Source organism: Harpia harpyja, chromosome Z, assembly GCF_026419915.1.
Source record: "Harpia harpyja isolate bHarHar1 chromosome Z, bHarHar1 primary haplotype, whole genome shotgun sequence".
NCBI classification, from domain to species: domain Eukaryota; kingdom Metazoa; phylum Chordata; class Aves; order Accipitriformes; family Accipitridae; genus Harpia; species Harpia harpyja.
In genome coordinates, this window is record NC_068969.1 from 35,232,369 (window position 1) to 35,255,096 (window position 22,728).

General features: G+C 37.6%; 1 protein-coding gene across 1 annotated transcript in view; it reads right to left on the reverse strand.

Moving 5' to 3' along the window:
• Nucleotides 1-22,728, reverse strand: part of MSH3 (mutS homolog 3) — a 118,941-nt gene that overhangs the window by 22,830 nt on the left and 73,383 nt on the right. The window contains exons 14-20 of the mRNA XM_052776708.1: nt 21,299-21,486; nt 17,608-17,776; nt 14,060-14,124; nt 12,626-12,742; nt 10,566-10,673; nt 6,972-7,086; nt 2,916-3,073 (exon numbers count right to left, since the gene is read on the reverse strand). Of these exons, the coding sequence (XP_052632668.1) occupies nt 2,916-3,073; nt 6,972-7,086; nt 10,566-10,673; nt 12,626-12,742; nt 14,060-14,124; nt 17,608-17,776; nt 21,299-21,486 (920 nt within the window). The remainder of the gene's footprint in view (nt 1-2,915; nt 3,074-6,971; nt 7,087-10,565; nt 10,674-12,625; nt 12,743-14,059; nt 14,125-17,607; nt 17,777-21,298; nt 21,487-22,728) is intronic.

Consider the following 22,728-nt stretch of genomic DNA (forward strand, 5'->3'; position numbering starts at 1 on the left):
CCAGCAAGACACTTGTGGCCTGGGGTGGCAGTGCAGAAAGGAGGTCTGCATAGCTGTTATCCTATTTAAAAAAACAAAACCAAACCAAACCAAAAACAACCCCCAAAACAAAACACAGAAGGGGGGGGGGGCAAAACTGGGGGCAAGTTAAGAGAAAATCTCTGATCTCTTCAAGCTCATTCCCTACCAGAGGAGAGTTCTTGGCAAAAGCAGAGGCTTTAGAAATCAAAGCTTTAGAAATCAGAGCATTAAAGAAACAATGTAGGACATACCATGTGGCAGCTGAACTTATTGTTTCTCTCCTCCAACCAGCTGTTAACATCTATTACAAGGATAACTTCCTAGGGCTAAGAAATACCCTGAATATAACACCACATTAACCTGGCCTTACAGACTTACATACTTTAAGACCTTTCCCAGAAACCTGAAAAAATCCCAACAAAAAAAACCCCAACCCCAAAAAACCAAACCAAACCAAAATAGAGGTGCCTACTTCCTGGACAGTCTCTGTAAACCTTGAGCCTCTGAGTTGCAGAATCTGGTAAGTTACTCCTTTTCTCATTGCAGAGGGTGATGTTCATGATTTGGAGAAAGTGAAAATGAAGCAGGAGTTAGGCAAAGACCAGACTGGGCAGTAAAGACCACTTTGGTGCTACGGACAATCAAATACAGCAGGACAGAAGAGAGCACTGACAACTCACCTACCTGGGGAGCATGGATGTTGTTACTTGGATATGTAGAGCAAGGAAAGCCCCCATACTCCACAGGCTGAAGCAAAATCATAATGCAAGTATTCTCTTAAACATTTGCACTTGAAGGAAAGCTACAACTGGGTCAAGATCTAATATCCAGTAAGTACATCACAAATGGCTAATGCCTGTCCCAACAGTACAATCAGTTCCCTCAATTTACACCACACAGAAGATGGAAGTTTAAACAGACGGAAAGACAAGCAGTTCCACTGATAATCTTTACAAATTGAAGCGACCATCCTGGATTTCTGAAGGAATGCAATACATAAACTCAGGGATTTTTGCTTCCTGTTAAGCTTTAGCTAATGCATGACTATTTCTATCTCAGTAATATATTTTCTTCTTTTTGATTGATATTGCACCAATTAGCTTACTCTTAATTGCCAGGGCAATGACAAGAATTTAAGTAATTAAGTAATTCTTTAGTATATTCATCTGGTGTTTGACACATTTCACATTAAATGAAGAATGGTATATCCAACTGAGCTTTCAAGGCTAATTTAGACAGGGGGCGAAAAAAAAAAATCCCGTGTTAGAATCTGACTGGCCTCCAAATTAAATGGTTTGAAATCTCACAGCCAGTAACACACTCTAGGTCTGCTTGGCTTGAAATCTTAAGGCGTAAGTTTTACCTTCAACCACACTACTTTATCAGAACAGATGTGAAAAATACCTATAATGTAGACAAAAGCTAAGCAGAATCTGAGAAATAAACTGGGGAACAGGAACAGGTGGAACTTAGATATACTAATTTCTAGGTTCTCACACCATAGAGGACTAAACCCAATTTGTTCACTTTCTAGTGGGCACAAAACAAAATTGCACTCCCAGTGACCGTGTCACGTTTCTTAATTTTTCTGCAGAAATAATCGTGTTGCAATGACAGTCAAATAAAAGTAGAGGAAAGCAGATACTAAACCTAAGAGTAACAGGGTTATGTGTGTATGGTTAGAAATTAAGGCAGCGTGAACACAAGTAAAGTACTCTAAGTTCACCTACAAAACACAGAGGAAGACAAAAATAATCTTCAAATTGTTAGTAATGTAATGTTTTTCTGTAAAGTAAATCAGATCTTGTGTACCTCCATGTCCCCTCGAGAAATGCTCATCCAATCAACCAGTCAATTATTTTCAACACAGGATAGGGAAAAACATTAACCATTTTGGATTTTCAGCACCAATTAATTTTGGAAAGATACCACAAATTGTTTTCTAATTTGTTCAACTGCTTAGCACTGAAGTGCATCAAAGTGCAGTTTCATTCAGTTTTGTCATGACACAGTGAGGCATAAGAACACAACATCTTTATATGGTGAAGCAATCCCACATGAGTAGCATTTCAGATTCTCTGTTAAAAGTCAACTCTGAAATGCATGCTGCCATCACAGAACTAGAATTTCAGGAAAGATAATTCTACCACAGATATAAGTTTCACAACAATCATGTAACCATAAATAATTATCTATCTCAAATACCATCAGTAACACAGAACTTCTGCTGATTAAAAAATAGATTAAAGAAAAAGGGGAAAAAACACCTCAATAATTCTTGGTAATATTAGAATATAAAATACAAAAGTTTTGTCTGTACTGATAATCTTCAAAAATTACTCAGCACTACCTTAAAAATGAGACTGAGTGAAATGAACTGCCATTATTCATTCTTTAAAAGACATCAAGTAATGTGTGCTCAAGACTTATAATACAGGAAGGATAGCAAGCATAGAATATACACAGCCCCAAATTCTCTGTCTCAAATATTGTGACTACACACAACTGCACTGCACAGCAGAAACTGTGACATGATTTTTAGAGGTGACAGCATTCATTTTAAGGGAAACATCATTTGGCTATCACCCAGCAGAATAAATTTGGCTGAGATATCCATTCAGGCAGATGAAGTTAGATATCTGGATCTTAATCAAGACAGACTCATTAACATTCTTATCCTTTAAAGATTCAAAGATTCCAAAACAAGTTACTATATCTTACCAGAAAATCAGAATCAAAACCTAACAACAAATGCATGTCTTTAAAATGAAAAAGGAAACTTCAACTACTAATTCTGAAGTTTTAAATGAAAATGAAATTATACTTTGATATACACACACACCCTCCGCCACAATAATGTTTTTATAAACATACAGCAAGATTTGAAAGATTACCTGGTAAAAATACCATCCACAACACCAATTGTTGACTCCTCTGCAGGAACGTAAGAACCAATCTGTGCCATGACTGTGATCAATGCAACTTGCTTTATATAGGAACTCTTTCCTCCCATGTTGGGTCCAGTTATTATCATGACCCTTTCACCATCTCCCTGGAAATATAAAACAGTGATCAAATATGTTGTCCTGCACATGGTGCTTTTGTAATAAAGTCTGGCGTGTGTATGTGCTTAGAGGGATATAGGACAAGTCCTCAGGATTAAACATTCTGTTTCTAGATGAACAGCTTGCTTCATTCTTGGAGTTCATCGCATTCACTTTTCAAGATACTATGAAGTCTCAGATGGAGGAATCTTCCTAAGACCTCTCCAGGCTGGTGAGAGAGAATCATCACAATCAACTTCCATTACTCTTGAGCAAAAAGGACAGAGTGAGGGGGAAACTTCCCTTTCTCCATCAAGGAGCCAAGAAAGCATTCCAAGAATTTTCTGTGCAATTTTCTCTGGAGAAAGGGAGAAACTCTTTCAGCATAGCTACTGCTATCCTAATTTGGTTGTGATCTGGATTCCTCTCCAGTTAAGAGATCTCATTGCCAAATGGGAGAAGATCTGGCAGACAAAGACCTGACCTAGATTTAATACCCATTCATAATTGCTTTTCTTGGTACAACATAGGCACATTCAAACAGACTGGCTACAAAAAATCAAGACATTGCTGAGTTTGGCAATATGTGACTGCAACAAAGATACTATGAGCAGACTGTACCCAATTTCTGCATCTAACCACTGAAATCCTATGGAAAATGAAATCAGATGCAAGAGCTCATCTCAGCTGTAAGACTCCCTACGGTACTGCTACGTGTCTATGGCTCCAGAATAAAACTGTCTTCCTCTGGTGCAAGACAATTGCTAATACAAAATTAAAACTCATCAGTGAATCTATAAAGCTTTTTCATAGCCTGAATCAAGTCTAGGAAATTTCATAGCCTGAATCAAGTCTGTGCAAGGACTTCCGACAACTAGACTCTTCCTTTCTACTGGTAACATACAATGAAATCCAACAATTGACAAACTAACCAAAAGTCAGCATATTCCATTGCCCCATGGAGGGGCACGGAAGGAAGGACAAGCTGTGCATAATGAACATTAGCCACACTACTTAAGAAACTTGGAACTGATCAGGCAGTGTGTCAACAACAAAAAAATCCCCACAGAATAAACCTCATGATCTTTACAGGTTCGTTTTTTGATCAGGCTTTCATTCTGTTAATAGGGAGGCAAATAAAATTCAGATAGAACTGTCACTTATGTGTGGGATACTTGGAAAGTAATGGGCACACAGTGAACAATCCAGACTCGATAGAATTGATCAATTTGTGAGCCAAGGATGTTTTGTAGGCAGCAGACTTCAAGGATGCTTTGCTAGTGGACACATATTTCGCTAACGGTAGTAAGAGCATTCCAGACGCCTTTAGAAGGCCTTGAACAGAATAAACAAGAAGACAAAAAAAGAAAGATGCCAATTAGAAGAACACAGGTGCGCATTCCATGATAAAGGGAACTTGGCACAAAGAACCTCAATTCCGTAGCTTATCTTGACCAATTAGACTGAGACAAGTTTTGCATGTTTTAGTTAATACAACCAATTATGCCTTATGTTTATGCGCGTGTACAGTGTTGTTATAACCAATCACTAGGTGTAACTAGGCGCGTGGACAGCTCATGCTAACCAATCTCTAATTTGCTTATGCGTGAACAGTAACTAGAATGAACACATAAACCGAGCTATCTTGGCAATAAAGTGGCATCTGCTTGATCATATTGATTGTGCGCAGTGTCCGTGACTTCCGCGTCAACAACTTATGTCATAATCCAGATCATACAGGACATACATCCAATCAATATTTATTATATGTAAAAAGCTGTTTAGATTTTGCGAAGAAAACCCCATCCATAAGGAAGCTGCAATAAAGTCAAAACCCAGAAAATGCCATTATCAGGAATAAAAGGATGGATGTAATAAAATGCATATGACTATACGGGAACAGAATTCGTAACATTCTAGTCTCCAAGGTATAGTTTCAATACTTCTACTAAAACTTCGTCAGGGCCACCATTTGGCTCAACACAACAGAATTTATAGATACTTAAAACCAGAATGAGTTCATCTGTTAAAATCCACAAATTTCTTGCATGTATTTGGTATCCCTCCAGGGTCCCTCCAACCATGTTTTGAGACTGGTGGCTGGTTTGCAAAGCCAGCTTTCAGAAAGAACATATGCTGTAACATCAGACCAGAGAACCCATCTGCCCTTACAATTCCATGCAACCATAAGCTAACATCTTATTGGAATTTATGGCTGAAGTTAAAAGTACTAAAAGAATCCATGAGTATCTGGAGAGGAGAGGGGGAACAGAAGAATAAGATGTTTCTTTCAGGGCGCTGCAAGAAAGCTTTTCCTAAAGTTAGATATTTGACAACATTTCAGCTGAAAACATGACAGGAGATGCATTTTCCTGCTGATTCAAACACATTAGTTTAAAACCAGAGGCATTTTAATAAACTGGGTTCCCACCCACCTCTCTCAAAAAAGAGAGAACTCAAACCAACAGTAGAGCAAGAGTGATTCTACCCTGATCACTTGATTTTCTAATATTCAGTATTTAGAAAGCCAACATAAGAATGGGACTAACAGGGGAAAGTGCATGATGATTACTGAATGAAATGCTGAGTCTTTTTTAAATGCCGTCTGTTGCTTGTCTGGAGTTGACAAATAATTTTGAAAACATTCCCTGAAGTATTGCACAATATCTGTATCATTGTTCAGTATAGAACAGCATTTAAAAATATTTCCTGAGAAATACATACAAATTTGAATGGTGTTTATCACAGCAATGCTCCACACTGTCATCTGTTTCATACCTTTTCTATATTTGTTTTATGAAAAGGCAGTTACATATTCAGAGTTAAGTTGCACGCATATCTTTCATATTCTTTAAGAACAGACATGTAGTATTTCAAAAAAGATACAGACAGGTAAATATTTAACAAAAAATGTCAAAAGGACATATAATTTAAAAGGCAGGTTTTAGTTTTTCAGAAAAGAAAGAAGAATGAAACAAACTAAAATACACTTATCAGAAACAGATATATGAAATAAAACATGGCAATGTTTCCTACCTATGGTAATTGCATATTTATAGCAATTTTAGGTAATTTAGGTCATATAATTTAGGTAATATTGCACAGAAAAATGTTAAGAAGTAGCCCCCCCCCCCCTTTTTTTGACCTATTGATAACAACACCAAGCAAAAAATAGTCTTACTGCTTCTCAACATCATTCTCTATTGCAATAAACAACAGCCAGAGGGAGACTTACGGGTAACATACAGCCTGCAAGCCACACCTTGCAGGGGGGGATCTTTATCATATGTTAATATGAAAGGCGTCTTACAACTAATCTGCAGTCTACAGAGTACTTGATACTACATAGTGAAGAGTCAGAGCTCCAAGTCTGCTTTGTCAGATTAAGAAAGGCTGTATGAAATTAATACTTCCAGAAAGAAAGGAAAAAACATAGTAGAGAAATACCTAGCCCCCCCCCCCCCCCCAAGCTATCTTAGAATTAATTTGGAAAACTGAACCTGTAACACGTTACACAGACACTTAACTTGTTGCTATTTTGTATATTAAAAAACTCAAAAATTTGAGATAGTTATGACAAAATGCAGACTCCTTCTGATGACGCTGTTAAAAAAACCTGTGATTATTCGTTTTTAAAAAATAACCATTTAGAACTTTCATTTTGAGATCACCTTTCTTTTCTTTATGCCATTAAGACTGAACAAGGTTGTAAAGACAGCATCTGACTGCAAGATATCAGAAAAAGGACAAAACAGATGTGGTCATGTCTAGCTATATCTCTCTGAAATACAACCAAGCAGACAATGGTATGATTAAATTATTTATTTTAACTTTCTGGCCAAAAAGCAAATCCCAGATTCCTTCCCTTGAATGATTTTGAAGCTCAAACAGTATCTCACTACTTACTGAAAGGTTAGTGGTATTTGGAACATACTGATCCTGTTCTCCCAGTAGTACATCAATCACAGGGTGCCTCCCATTTTTTATAATTATTTCTTGCCGATGATCTTGCACAGTTGGTCTGCAAAAAGGAAGAGACACTAATTTTAATGTTTACTGAAACCGATTATTTAGAACTACTGTAACTAAAGCCTGCAGGAGGGTCGTCCATGATGCAGATTTTTGTGAAAAAATACAAATGACAAAAATTAATTATCGCTATCAAGTACTTCTGAAGACTTCCTTGGTTTCACAAAAACCCTGGTTATAAAAAAAGGTAGCAGATAGGATAGAGAAATTTTAGAGTATTTCCTTCATTTTTTCATTCCTAGGGGATGTTTTCAGTTGTTTATATGTATTCTAAAAAACTGGTAAGAACTACAAAATGAACAAGCAATAGCAAAACCCCCAAACTGGAGGACAGTCTGCTTTTTTCCCACCACTGCACCAACTTCTGCAAAGTGCCGCTTTTTGCAGATACATTTTGTATTGTCAGAATGATCTTGCTGATGAACTGGTCCAGCCTATTACGGCATTAAGTTCTAACTGGAGGGTGGGGAGTAAAGAGAATTGTCCAACTATGTACATTATGACTGATAACACATTAACTGTCCATAGAAAGGGCTTACTAAGTTGAACCACTGAAACGACAGTACCTTTTTAGAAATTAATACACAAACTAGATCAATACTACTTACTTTTTTCCTCTCATCTCAAACCACATAAAAAGTTTTGTCTCAAATGCTTCCACCTTAGCTGCAAATTTGTCTACATGTCTACTAATGTAACATATAATTCTGCATTACATATCTCCATGACTGAAAAGCTCTGTCTCCAAGAGTTGTGTGTTCTTCACAGAACAAAAAAATGCAAAAGAAGCACGTTCCACTGAATTATGACTATTTCTTTTTTGTTCTCTGCAACCTAGGTTTACTTTTTAATTGTAAACTGAAGTGCAGCATTCAATGGAGAGGTAAATGTGGTTTCATGTCTCAGCAACATTTTCCTACACTAGAAGTACAATCACTCTGAAATCAAAGAGCAGTAATTTAGGAAAGTGGCAGCAGCTAAGAAGAAGAGAATACTGGAATAAAGCCACAGAATTTTTTAACTGGAAATTAACTAACACTTCAGGTGGACTTTAGAGGGAAGACAAGATGTGGGAAGTATGATTTTTCTTGGGTTGAAGAATGATGATGCAATTTGAAAGGAAAATGGAGATAAAATATATAGCATCATAGCAACACAAAACACTGGTGAAAGAGGTGCAAGCTGATAATGGTGTGGTGTTTTTAGCATAAAGATATTTCCAGCAGTTGTACTGGGATGAAACCACTACAGACAACGTCTTAGGCTTTGGGGACAAAGAAAGGAAATTTCACCCTCCACTTGCTGCATGGGTAAGTTATTTGGAGCTGTAATGTGACGCTCTGAAAAGGGAAGAGCACATACCTAGAAGCACTTCCTCTTGTACCTCGCCACTGTGCATTCCAGAGAGGGAGATGACAGCTAAATGATCCATTTGCCATTTTATAATTCTGCCCCTGTCTTTAGAAATAATTCTCTCTTTTTAAGTGCTCAAGCCTCCTTCCATGTAACTGTGAGACAGGATGCATTTTCAGGATGCCATGAGCCTTGATGACTGCCTGTTCTGGTTTCAGACTATGGGGCCTGCAGAAGTAAGGCTTCAGCCACACTTATTCAAAAGGTCTGCCCTGCCCTGTGTTCCCACAATCAGACAATCATGTGTCATGCAGTAAGAGAGGGGGGAAAAAAAAAAAAAAAGAAAAAGAAAAAAAGCTCTGGAATGCATAACATGTCCTTTAGTCATGTACTACCTTTTAAACAGCGTTCCTTAAACAAATTCACAGTCTGCAGAGTGGATACACAAACATCAGATGATGTTCTCTGGACTACATATGCCATCATCTTCAGGTATCTAACTTTGCTGCCTGAGCGCCCTGATGTTGTACGTTGTCCGTGTAAAGGATGGGTCTCCCAACACAGGAGTCCTGAGATGCCTTGGAACTGTAAGTCGTGCTTACCTTTCTCCAGCAACTGGGCGGAGCACCTGTGTTCCTAACTTCATGACTCATTTACATGCCTCAGGTAGTGTGATAGGAAAAAATCCTCACTTAATAAAAAAACATTCCTCCAGAATACTTAAATTAGTTAATATGGAGGTCCCATCTTTCTTTCAGTAGCTCTCCAAAATTAATTATTGACATCTTCCCTGCAGCTGAAGTTTCACTGAGAAGTCTCCTTCCTGCCAGTTTATAAGCTCTAAGCTACTTTTTAAAATTCAGTGAATTATTTAAACTCTGCACAGTGAATTAATCAGATTTCAGTTTGTTTTCTTATCTGAGTAACCAGAAATAAGTGAGCAATTACTTTCGAAGAGATTTTCATAGAGGCACACAAGATCCCAAGAGTCCAGAAGTGATCAATATTATCTTTAATGCTGTATAAAAGCAGAAGCATATGTAAGTTGATTTCCCTTCATCCACATACATTTAATACATGATTTGCTGTATTTTCCATAGGTCTCAAATGTTACTAATTCATATGGTTATTCCTAAGCCATTGTCTGAGCACTTGCAGCACAGCCCCACAATGACAACATTTAAGAAGTGACACACAGCACTGTTCAAGAGAGAGTATGTGGACTGTCTGGCAGAGGGAATGGCTGAGGACTGGAAACCAACAGCCCTTGCAGGTGTGTCTACAGTAAACCTCAGAAACAGTAAGCGCTGACCTCTAGGACAGCACTCAGCCAGTTGAAGCAGTGGCTCAGTGAGTGTCCAGTGCCTCTGGGGACAGAGACCTCACAGTATGGAAGAAGGCACCCCAGTGAGACTGACTGTCTCTGTGTGGGTGCGAGAGATGTGGGCTCGTGGTGGTGGGAAAGACCCAAGTTGCAGGGTGTACAGGCTCAGAAGCCAGCTCTGGACCAACCTCTGGCAAAGCAGGACTTGCGGGTTCATGTCTCCCCACCACAGAGAGCAAGGGCAACAGCCTTGGCACCACCAGAGTCCCAGGCTGCGGTGCCTGGTGTGCATGTGTGGGTCTTGGGCAGAGGAAGGTGCACAGCTCATCAAATCTAACACACGATCCTAGGTGAGGCATCATCACTGCTGTGGAAGCTGGCACTAATATTTATCTATTATTTACCTGAAATACATCTTTGAAACATACCTCATACACCTTAGAATCTTAGGTATTAGAAAGACATTATAAATTCAGACCTTGCTGAAAAAAAAAAAAGGAGAAAAAATTTGCATGCAAAGTCCAACATATATTTATATTTATGTGATATATCACCTACTAGATTCAGGTCAGACAGTAGACAGACAAACATAAGATATCAAATTTGAACTGCAATGTTTACAGATTTGCATTAAGCCCAGAAGTGTTGCTTTGCAAAACCAGATTAAGTTGAAGCTACTGTAAACAATTTTAATAATGCATTTTATTGTAGTACACATATTAAAGTCAAATTTATTTTAAATACTGTCTTATAATTCCCTCTAAAATCCTAAATAAAAATTAAAAATTGATTACCTGCAGTAGGCTCCTTGTTTAGCCACCTGAGCCAATGAGAACAGACAGTCGACAGTTGCTAGGTGACCAATCGCTTTAGACACAGGGTGATAATGTTCACTAAAATGGCTATACCAAAACAGGGAAAAATAACAGGAGGAAGAAAAGAGAAATAAATAATTTCATACAGATACAGATGTACTGTCAAAATATACCCTATGCATGCTTCTCACAGGGCTCCTATGGTCTTTAAATTACTCTGAATTCAAATCTCCCAGCAGTGTATTAAGTTACAATATGAGGACACAATCTTAATCAAGACAGACTTCATGCTCCCATTGTAACAGTGAATTCTTTTTAAGCACAAAAAAGCAGGCAAAATGAAATTCATTAGATACCATATAAAGCGTCTGCAGTTGATCCCTGCTGCCTAAATGAGGTCTATATAAATGCCACTGTTATCACAGTGGCAACTGAATCCCAACTGCCAATTCACCTCAACCATAAGTTACAGTAAAAAAAAGTAAACTAAAACTGAACCTGCCTGAACCCAGGAGTTCAGTAAAGTTCAATTTGAATAAAGTATGGTATCTACAACAGAAAATTCAAGAATTCATTTTCCATTTATGGTATTGCTTCCCCCAGTACAGTAACGATGTTACCAGAAGAACAGTTTTCAGTAGAGTTCATTCTCTCAGTCCTCAAGAATTTTTTTCCTCTCCTAGTCTCAAAGATACAACATGGAATATCAAAAAAAAGTAGGGGAATGAAATTTAATTTTAATAAATAAATAAATAAATAAATGGAGGGGTGGGGAAGAAGAGCATTTTCCTACACACAGGTCTTTCCTTGTTGTATACTGCTATCATACAACACTATTGAAAACAGCAAAGTGAACATGAAAAGCAGCAGATCTAAGTAAAGAAAGGTTAAAATAGGTCTCCTCAAACTTATATGGCTAGTATACTGACAATAAATTATTTAACATAACTATTTTTATAGTATTGCAAAGGCAACACGTCTGGAGAAGAATGAATCGGAATGTTTTTCTAGTTTCTACCAAATTTTATTTGCTGAATAATTTTAATTGCTGAATTCCTACTAGAAGGCAAACCTTGGCATCAGTTACGTCCAGTGAGACAACTTCAGAAGGAACTTGTTAAGTTTTTGCAGTGGGGAAAAAAGCACAAGTGAAAGTGAGCCAATTATCATTGCATGACATGAGGGACAATTTCAGTGGGTCTGTAACTCATGGAAGTAAAAAAATAATTGATAACCAGACACCTGAAAAATTAAAGGTATTCAGAAATTTGAGAAATATTTTTTAAACTCCCATTTTAAAGATCCTTTGGCTAAACAGTCAAATAACTCCATTCAAAATTCTGATCTGAGACAAACAGATCTTCCGAGCCAGTTATGAGGGACGGTAACACTCCCACTACTTTCTAGCAAACAGACACACAGTCGGTCGCAGGGTTAGCATACAACATATAGGGCTATGGAGAATCACACTCAAGCAACTGCCCAAACACCCTGAACATTCCTAACTCAAAAACTGTAAGTAACACTGCAATTGTACTTAATTTATTATTGTTTTTTTTAGTAACGGCACACTTAACAGTGAAGCCATAGTCTATTTCAATTAATATTAAATGTGAATTTGGTTAGTTTGTATAATAAATTCTTTTTTCAATTCACTTACATTGTACTTCAATAATAAACCTACTAGATTCAGTTTCATTCATTTACAGTCAGTTGCACTTTCAGGTTCTTAATGCTATGATATTAGTTTCAAATTTTGAGAGCCACCTTATACATTTAATGGTGTATTTTCATCAGAATTTTAAAATCTAGAGACATCACTGCTGGTCTCAGGACTCAGTCTGCAAAGGCCTTGCCTTCAAATGCTTTAAATTGAAGAACACTGTTTTAATTGACTATCTTTAAAGTTGTTATGGGTAACATAATTGAATTATCAACTTTTTTTTTAAAGATAAACATCTTTTTTTTCCTGTTCTTACAGCAAAAATAAAATAAAATACATAACAATGATAAAAACTGACTCTATTTTGTAAACTCACTCTAAAAAATTTAGCCATTCAGCACTGCAGTCAAGGACTAGCTGCTCCCGGAGCTGGTTCAGATGTCTGTAATGTTCTATAATAAAAGGAGAGTGGAAACGGCTGACAGCTTTTGTGCTGGAAGAGAGAGAAAAGCCAAATAGGAAATCAAGGTTACTAAGCAATCAGTTACACCATCCACATGCAAAATTGGACCACTTCTCTTATTCTCTGTGAGCCTTGAAAATGGATGTTAAAAAACATATTCTTTTATTGTGGTATCAAACTCTATTGATTCCAGTGATCTTTATTGTGAATAAAGTGATCGGTGACCGCACCACTGCCTATTCAGAAGGCTTTTGAAATGTTTTTCACAACGTAGTGTGTATCATTGAAGTTTATATATTTCACAAAATTCTGTTCAGCAATACACTGCACAAATGGATGACTCTTCAGTGACTGACTGCATATACAATGAAGTCCAAGAAAAAAATTTCACTTTACAGAGGAAAACTTCATGATAAGCCTGCAATAAATTTCGTAAATCTTGCTAGTTTCCATTTATTTTAAGGACTCACTTTGGCATTCCCAGGCATTCTTTTACAAAATCCAGATTAGCTGTAATTTGTTCTTCATCGTCTTAATTCTGGCTAATCTGTGCACTTTTAATACTGAATTCTTGCATAAATGAATAGAACATCACTTCAGAGTTCACCTTGATTATGCCTATTTCTGGTGTGAGATGTCTGTGCACACCCATTATACACCAGGCCTTGTAGAGAATTCAGCATTTACATGGACTCTACACATCATAACATTAAGGTATTCAACCTGTTTAAATAATAAAACAAATGACTGAAAAGAAAAAAGTCAGCTACATAATTCAGTCCATCTCTGTTTTACCTACTGGAAAAAAGTATCCAAAACTATCTAAAATCATGTTTATATAACACTAAGTACCAAAGTGAGCAAAGCTTGTCTGTATGAATAAGTAAAATGACATTTTAAATACACTGAGTTTATTGAGATGCACAAACAGGTATTTGCACAGCTACCTTTACCTTTCTGAATAAACTAAGAACAATCAAAATTCTATGAAAGATTTGCATGTACAAACTACAGGCACAACTGAATCAAGACCATAGTTTTGACACCAGTACATGTACTTTGAAAGATTAAGCAAGTAATATAGTGCACTAAGGATCTGCCATGTAAAAACAAGCGTTTTAATAACTCAATTTTTTTCAGTTTGGTTTTGTTTGCTTTTAAGCAAAACTTATTATGGGCAATAAATTAACATAACAATTTTGTTCGGTTGGTTTTCAGTTTAAAAAGAAAAAACAAAACAAACACATGGAGCAATGAGAATGTGTACGTAATTAATTGTAATACCAAAATACCACTTTTTTTCTTTAAATATTAAAATAGAACAAACTTCAAAGACATTTTACATACCTACTAACCATAACCCAGTCAGATGGCACAGATGATTTATGGGAATTCTTGACTTCTATCATAAACTAAAATAAACAGAAATGTAGTATCATGGCAAGTTAGGAAGACTACAGAACCATAATCATCATATATCAAGAAATCTGCATGCATCAGAGGAAAACCATATTCAGCCTGAAGAGACTGAGCAGACCAGAAGCTAATGTTCTTTTTCCCCCAGAAGTGAGAGTTATAACATACACATTTTCTGCTGAAAGAGCAACTCCTATCCTGAGCTGTTCTTGTGCCCTACCACGTTGCTGCCCCATCTCTGCCCTTCTATTCCTCCATCCCCTAACACATTCTCCTCACCTCCCTCTTATCAAGCCAAAACCAGACTAAAGCTAGTAAGTCTTGCTTACCCGATCCTGACCGGGCCTTGTAGAGAATTCAGCGTTAACATGCACTCTACACTATATACCACCTGTACTGAGGCTACTCCTTATCAGTGAGGTGTGCCTTCCTGCCTAGGGATCAGTGATTCGTACTGAGCCATAGTTACCTATAACATGTCACAGACAAGAGCTCAAAATCTCAAATGCTAGCACTGTATCTACAGTACCTTGCTTCAAGTTTCGATCAACTTGGGGTCAGAAAGGGAAGGAATAGGGGAAACCAGTAGTAATGGCAAGAGGTTCAGTGCACTGAAATTTACACAATGTGTTTATTGCAGTATTTTATATGATTCATGTCGGTTATCTTTGTACCACTAGCCTGAGGTCCTGGATGTCAAAGAATTCAGGCATTCTTAAATAAAAGAATTCAGTTGGAAAATGAATTTCTAGCAGAGATTAGATTAACCCAGAATCTGATCACCTTTACAGAAAACCATGAGACTCTTATCTGACAAAGCTTTTCCATTACAGTTAGTACGATTTAGATAAAAGCTTCCACACCTCACAGAATAGCCAGCAATCATTTTCAAGTACAAACAAGAATAATAATCCTAACATGAGCACAAGACTCCAGCAAAGATGAAGTGCACTAGTTCTTAATTCACCTAAGACACTTTTAAAATATTTGGTACTGGAGAAACCCTGAAATTGCATAAAACACACAAGACAGACTGAAAATGGGTAGAAGCAGAGATCTGCAAAGATTTGAAAATGAGCCAACTGCTCCTGCCACTAGTGGCGTTGCTGATGTGCTGGTATTACAGTTTTTTCTAAAGTTCATCTCAAAACAATTAAACATGCTGTGTTTACGAAAGGAAGACAGAAAATAGTACCACATTTATGTCTATGCTGGATGCCTACCCGAACTCAGAACAGCCTAAATTAACACAGCCAGTTCAATTGCCTGGTTTGTTTGTGTGGCTAGTGAGAAACAAGCAGAGAGGCTGCAATCTTCTTCAAAACAACAAAAGCATTTGCTTTTTCGTCCTTTTATTCTTAGCCCTATTAAATAAATAAGTGCAGTATTAAATAAACTGGGACCAAAGCACTGCTTATGCAATGCAAGAAGCAAATACTTGCCAAATGCAGCAATTTCTTTCTAAATCCTGCCTGAAACAAACAGCAATGCTATCACTATCTGGAGAGCTTTCTGTCCTGTTTAGTGCACACTACGGATTACGTTAGAGGTCTAGAAACAAAAAGGTAAGATAGATACAGGTGTAACCTCATATCTTGGAAAAGGTATGTATCAACTGGATCTTCATCTGAACTCTAACAGGAACTTAACAAATGTAAGTTAACACACAGTGGGCTGACTCTGAAAATCTAACCATGTATTCATAATCATGCGTTTGGGGGCACACATGGCAGAGTAAATAGTTTGACACCCCCCCCCCCCCCCCCCCCCAGAAGGCCTGTTCCCTGAACAGATGTCCAGAGTAGGGAGATACGTAAAAAAAGCTGCCTGGCAGCTTCTCTCTTTCAGAACTAGCAAACCATGAACCTGCTTCTGCCCAGGTCTGTTGTGAAGAAGCATTTGAATGCTACATCTATAAGAGTGCTACAAGAACGTAAGAAGAATATACCATCTAGATCTGACAAAGAAAGAGCTCAACTCAAAGAGACTCTTGTTATGCCTGTGCTCTGCTCCTCCCTTACAATTCCTTTTCCATTACTTCCATTCCTTTAGTGTCTTTCCTTTCCTCACTGACCACCTTCTCTAATCCTTCCTCTACTGCCTCTTTTGATGTCTATGAAACACCCGTACAAGATGTAATTAAATAATAGCTATCTGTAACCTCTGCAGCTCCTTTCATGAATATACAAGATAGATCTTTTTGTCTGCAATGGTTTCTGAGCCGTCCCCTGCTACAAAGGCCTCCTCTCTTAAATGTATGTGTAGTGACTGGTGGTTTCTGAAACTCTCCTGTCCAGTTCACATCTGATTACCTCAGATGCTCTCCTCTCTCTGATTAATTCTTCTCTTTGCCTTTCCTTCACACATGTGTCATCACCCACCTCTTCATCCACCCTCTCCGAGAGAAACCTTTCAAACCCTGGCTCATCCCTTCCTCACACAATACTCAGACACACTCTTCCATGTTTCCTCTTGGACTTCAGCATCCATGCTGACAGCCTACCCAGCTCTTCAGCCACGTTTCCTCTTCTCAGCTTCACCATCAAAAGAAATATCCACCCGAGGTCTTTATCAAATGCTGCTATCTCTAACTCATCCCTTCTCACGTTCTCTCTCACTTTCATCATTGCCTGTCTGCTCCCTGCTCTGTCTCTTGGGTCTTTCTCACCTTCCTAGGTCCTCACCTTTCTCGCCTTCCTAGGTGACAGGGGGCTGCTTCCAGCTCCTTCCCTCCCTATCCTCACTGATTCATCTCTTTTACTCCCAACTCTCCTTCAGTTTCCTAACTCCCTTCTTTTCCCAATTTTCTGTGGAGTTCTCCCCAGCCTTCCTACTCTCAGTTCCCAAAGGACAATGCTGAACAGTGCTACCTCACTGCTCCTTTCAGTTCCCCCCCAGATCTGGCAGGATCTGTCATCTCTTTGTTCTTGCACTGAACTTCTCAGCTCGCTGGAGCATGGCCTGCCCACACTTGCACAGCAACTAGCAAAAAAAAAGCTCCAGTCCGCAACAACCGTTTCTAAGAATTAAAAGTAAAATAACATTTATCATTCTTTAATACTGTTCCTCTGCTCTCCCATCTTTCAAATTACAGTCTTAATCAGTACTTACAAATAATTTTACCATTCTTCAAATTAACCTAATGCTGTGCTTCCTGGTTCTCTGAGAATATTTCAGCACTTAATAGCCACATAATTAACCTCGGACATATGCAAGTGTTTTTACATATAAAGAAGAGCAAAGCATTACTGAACCAAATTCAACTGTGCTAAAGTGTTTTTATTATTTAAATCAGTAATTGACAACAAATAAAAAAGTGGCACTATGACAAAACTGTTCTTTAAAGTTGTACAAAAGGTTATAGTCAAATGACCTCATCAAGTATCATACTAAATGAAGAGAGCTCTAGTTAAGTCTGACTTTTAAGTTATTTTCTAGACAAAAAAGGGTACAGTCATACAGAATAGATAGCGTATTACCTCTTGACCAGAAACTGTAACATACTCTGCAGAAGGATTCTTAATCTGTTTACGAATGTCCAGCAGATGCAATTGGATTTTAGAAAGCACATCCAGGATCTCCTCCTTTCTCTTTCTGATGACAGGGAAGTCTGTAAGGTCCTTGAACAATTGGGTTTTATCTCCAGTCCTACCCATAAGAAGCATAAGATAAAATAACAGTAAAATCAAAGATACGTTCCCCAATTCTACTGGCTACATCCATATTTTTATTAGTCATTCTCATTTGTTTTAACAGTAGCTTTATTCCCCTCTAAATACAGCTTTTCTGTTACTTGGCCATAGTACAGCACATTTACTGAAAGCTGCCATACGCACTACATAAATAGAAAGGCACTTTGTATACGCACTCTAAGAGGCTACACCAAGTTACGCCCCCCCAATGTATTCAAAACCAATCTATTCCTGTTCCTTTCTACTCTATCATACTATGCTCCTTCTTCCATACCAAACCCTGCTGACTCGTTTTTTTTGTTGTCTCTGAATGTGTATCCTGCAGCTTTCTGTTTGCTCTCCCTTGGTCGAGCAGAGCAAGAAAAGGAAGCACAAGAAAGATCATTCCCTTCTGTCTCAATTCATAATTCTGGCATGCAATTGCTGCCCCAACCTGGAGCATCCCAAGTGCCAACAGCATCTTTGTCATGATTAAGTGTGATGCTTTAGATAATTGCTGTATAACGTGAACACAGATTTTTGACATATTTAGAATTTGGCCATATTTGTGCAGATTTTCATGAGGAATGCAAAGAAAAATCCCTCTCATGAGGCCTTCATCAAAGCAGGATGTCATTAGGAATTTCTCAGAGTAGCTTTCTTCTTTTCTCAAGAAAAGATTAACCAGAGCATTTTTTAATACATGCAAAACAATGCTCTTTTCTAGTCTCACTGTCAGAAAATGACAGAATTGTTTTGGCTGCACTATCTCAGCTCAGGATTGAAACCTGAAACAGACAATACCATTCAAATGTTTAAAATTGGGAAGCTGAACAACCTATTAAAAATATGGTTGTCATAAAAAAAATAAAAAATTTAACTTATCCTAATAAGTATCAGGCAAACAATAGAAAGCAGTGCAATCAGCCCTAAGTTAACTGGAATACACATTTGTATTTCAGAGCAAATAAAAAATTGTACCAGTTAATTACATAATTACCCTGAAATCTAATATTTGGAGAGCAAGTAATTAGCAAACTGAAAGTAATAAAACTTAGAAGTAATAAAAGTCTAATATTCTATCTACTCCGATACCCCTTTGCCTGAGAATGAACCTACAACTGGAGCCAGTGACCAGACAGGTAACACAAAGCTGTGCTTTGATTTTGCATTACATGGACGCAGTTATTATATAAGTGACAGTAAAAATACCATTTTAAAATACAATACTAATTTTTAGAAACGATTTTGTGCTGATTAGACGTGTTTCCATGGGAATGCAAGGAAAAAAAGATCGCTAGTAGCCAGCAGCTGATTGTGAAGACTGTCACTGCTATGTGATACCTACCAAAAATTTAAAACTTGACAGTTTAAGAAAACCCATAAACCCAGAATCTTGAACTCCCCCTAAAAAACCCTGGAGGAGAGAGATACTTTTGAAAACCACTACAGGATTTTATCCACATAATAAAATTAACACATGATACAGTATACTTACGTGTGGCAAGTGTGTGTGTGTGCACATATGCATATGAGTAGTCACAATGATTTCAATGAAAGAAAGGTTTTTGAGTACAAAGAATATTGCCACACAAGTTTGAGATATATAAGGGCCAAAAGGTAAGTTATTTTAGTCATCTTGAATAAATGCAAATAAAATATATGCATTCTGCAGATCAATGATGGTATCTTCTACTTACACTGTTATATCTTATTTTTGAATACTATTCTAGCCATCATCAATACAGTGACAGAAAAACCCTGTCTTTTAAACCTACCTACAGTAAATCTGGTACAATTAAGATACAGTCTGTTTTCTCATAACCTGCCACAACTATAATTGGATACCATGCATCAGTAGAAATCTCATAATCCCACCTGTCCAATGGGCATAGCAAATCCTGCTACGCTTCTCAACTTCTAAATTTACACAGCTTGCATCTGTCTCTAATTCAGAAGCAAATAAAAGTAAGTTCTAGGCTTTAATTCTTAAATTTTCTTTAATTTTAAGTCTCAGTTGGAGAAATATAAAGAAGATTTTTATAAATAAGTTTGATGTTTATTTTTAGTCTGTTTTGAAAATAAAAGATCAAGACTATGCCCCAGTATAACTACACATTAAACTATGTACCATATCTTTCATCAAAGAATCTCTAGTTATATCACAGTCAAGTGTATCTCATAACATTACACATGAGGAAAAGTTCAAAGTTAAATGAAACTTGCTCATAGCAGGGAAGTTTAGGATGATCTGGATATAAAGCTGGATGATACTCGTTTTTTGTTCAGAATGTCCTCTCAACCTGTTGTGTAAACAACAAAAACACTGAAAGGAGACCAAAAACCTGCAGAGTCAAGTGCTCAGAAAGGTTGCTTGTGCAAGCCAGACAGGCTGCCTCTGTGCCTAGTAGCATGAGAGAACCTTTTTTAGAAGATTTTATACTGCTTTTTTTTCTGAAAGACAGTGACCTTTACTGGTCACAAGGTATTATCCTAAATCTTGTCCTCTGAGAGGTTTTTTTACACATCCCTCCCTTACTGAACTCATGTTCTTGCTTTACTATTCTGCATCTTAAGACTCCTGCTACCTTCTTCCTCTCGTTAAAACTAGGATCTAGGGGTAACAATGGAGGCAGCAGTTCTTCAGAAGAAAACAGTATACAACAAATTCTTTAAAGACACTCTCCCTTATAATGCATATTCATTCCAATTCAGCATCTTCTTCCTTTGTCTACCATTTTTTTCTTGGACCAACGAAGGACAGAATTAAGACACAAAAGGGCAGACAGCCTCCTTCCTTCCAGGTCACCTCTCCAAGACTGCAGGAACACAATTGCAGGGAAAAGCCTGATCACACCCAGAGCCTAAGGTAGGTGCTCGTTCAGTCATTCTCTAGAGGGAGTCCACAAACAGGGCACTAACCCCAGAAATGCTCTGATGGGGTACAAATCACACAGGCTACATGGAATCTTCAGAGCTATTAAACTTTATATTCTCTGTCATTAGTAAGTATGTAAAGAGATTTTTTAAAAAGCATAGGGGGCACTCAAAGCTCTGATGAATTTTCAGAAAAATAGTAAAAGGCATACTCCTGACAGCAGGGCAGCCAGTCTGCTGAAGGTCAAGTCTCTCTTCAAAAGGAATAGCTTCTCTATTTAAAAACATAATTTAAAAGTTGTTAAACAAATTAACATGAGCAAAACATATTTCGCTCTAAATTCATTCCCCAAAACAGCTGAAAAACTTTCAAAAAATTATTCAGCCTGAGGCAGACACCTACTAGGCAAAATATTTGCTTAGTTTAACTTTAAAAAAAGCATATAAGCTGTAGAAAACAACAACCTCTGCTTTAACTATAAGCAACCTGTAGACATGTAAATATAAACCCCAAAATATAAAACTAAAGTATATTAAAATAAGATGCATAATTTGCATAAGTGAATACATTTAGTCAGAAAGCCTATGAGGCATGGAAGATTCATCTATTTTCTCTACTTACTTGGCTGCTTCTTCATTAAGGATCTTTAAATAATGTTTTACTGGGGAGAGAAGGTCTGGGATTTCCAATAGTACATTTTGTAACAGAGGAGTTTTCACATGAGAATGTATGACTGGAACAAGAGCTTGAATTTCCAAGTCCAGACGAGACAGGGTGCTGACTATCAAGAAGAACTCTTGGGTTGAGCACTGAGAAGGGAAGCAATGTCTAAATCATTACAAGGTATTATATTTTCATTAAATCCTACAGGTTCTTTTGCTTTTTGAAAATGAGACAGAATAAAACTAAAATGTATGTACTGTAACACAGCTGCATAATCTTATCACATGCACAAGATTAATAAAGCATACTAATTGTTTCAACCATTGTCGTTAGGAATCAGTCAAGAGCTGATTTCCGTTATTGCTGTTGCTGGATGGAGATGTGTAACATATGCAGTAGACAAATAGCAGAAAAATAGGCTGATAATGTGCAAGCAGAAAAAAAGCAGGTTGGATAATTTTGTGAGCACCACAACTTGTCCATAAGGGCTTGTGCATCTGTGTGTGTTGTTATCTGAATCCCCAGGGTGCTGTTTTGGCAAGAGAGGGTTTGGAAAGACAAGGTCAGGTGCAGAGAGGTAGAGTCTTGGAACAAGAACACAGGAAAGTAAAGAAAAAAAAAACCACAGAAAGAGAAAACCAGCAGTCACTGTTTAAAGTGCGTATAGCTTCTGCCAGCTTCAGCCTCTGGCTGGTTACTCTGAGGTCTATGTAATGAGAAGACTAAGAAGAATGCACTAACCCAGTCTTGTTTTTCATCCTCTCCTCACCACAGAGTTATGAAAGAGGTTTTTCTATCTCTTTCAGTCAGTTAGCCAGGGTATCATCAAAAGGGAATCTCCCAGATTGGAGCCAATAGCACACAGCACTTTCAGAGCTTGCTTCATGATATCCACAGAGTTGGAGCTTATTGGTTTCCTTAAAGCAGCTTCTCACCAAAAGCAGTGACTTGAAAGAGCAAAACTCCTCTCTTGTTAACCATTAATATTACTTCTGATGCAGCTCAAATATTTTGCTGTTAGATTCTAGAGGCTCTTCAGTGCTAACATAGTTTGTTACCTTTAGCTCATTTTCAAGAATTAGCCATCAGAGTCAGGATTTTGCAAGCAGTTAACAATCCTAACAAAACAATTCACCTCCTGCCACACTCCTAATCCCCCCCCACTCAGTTGTCCCATTCAACTCTCAGTTACCCAAGGTACTCATGCTCCACCTGTAGGTAATACCAATTCTGAAGTGGTCTTTACAGAAGTAAGTTTGCATTTTGCTACACCATACTTGTATACCAAGTGGAAACCCAGTCCTATGAGACACTTAATGCCTTCAAACCTGCTGAATTCAGTGGCACTGCAGGACATTTCCATTTCAGAACGTTTGAAAAAAGTTGTC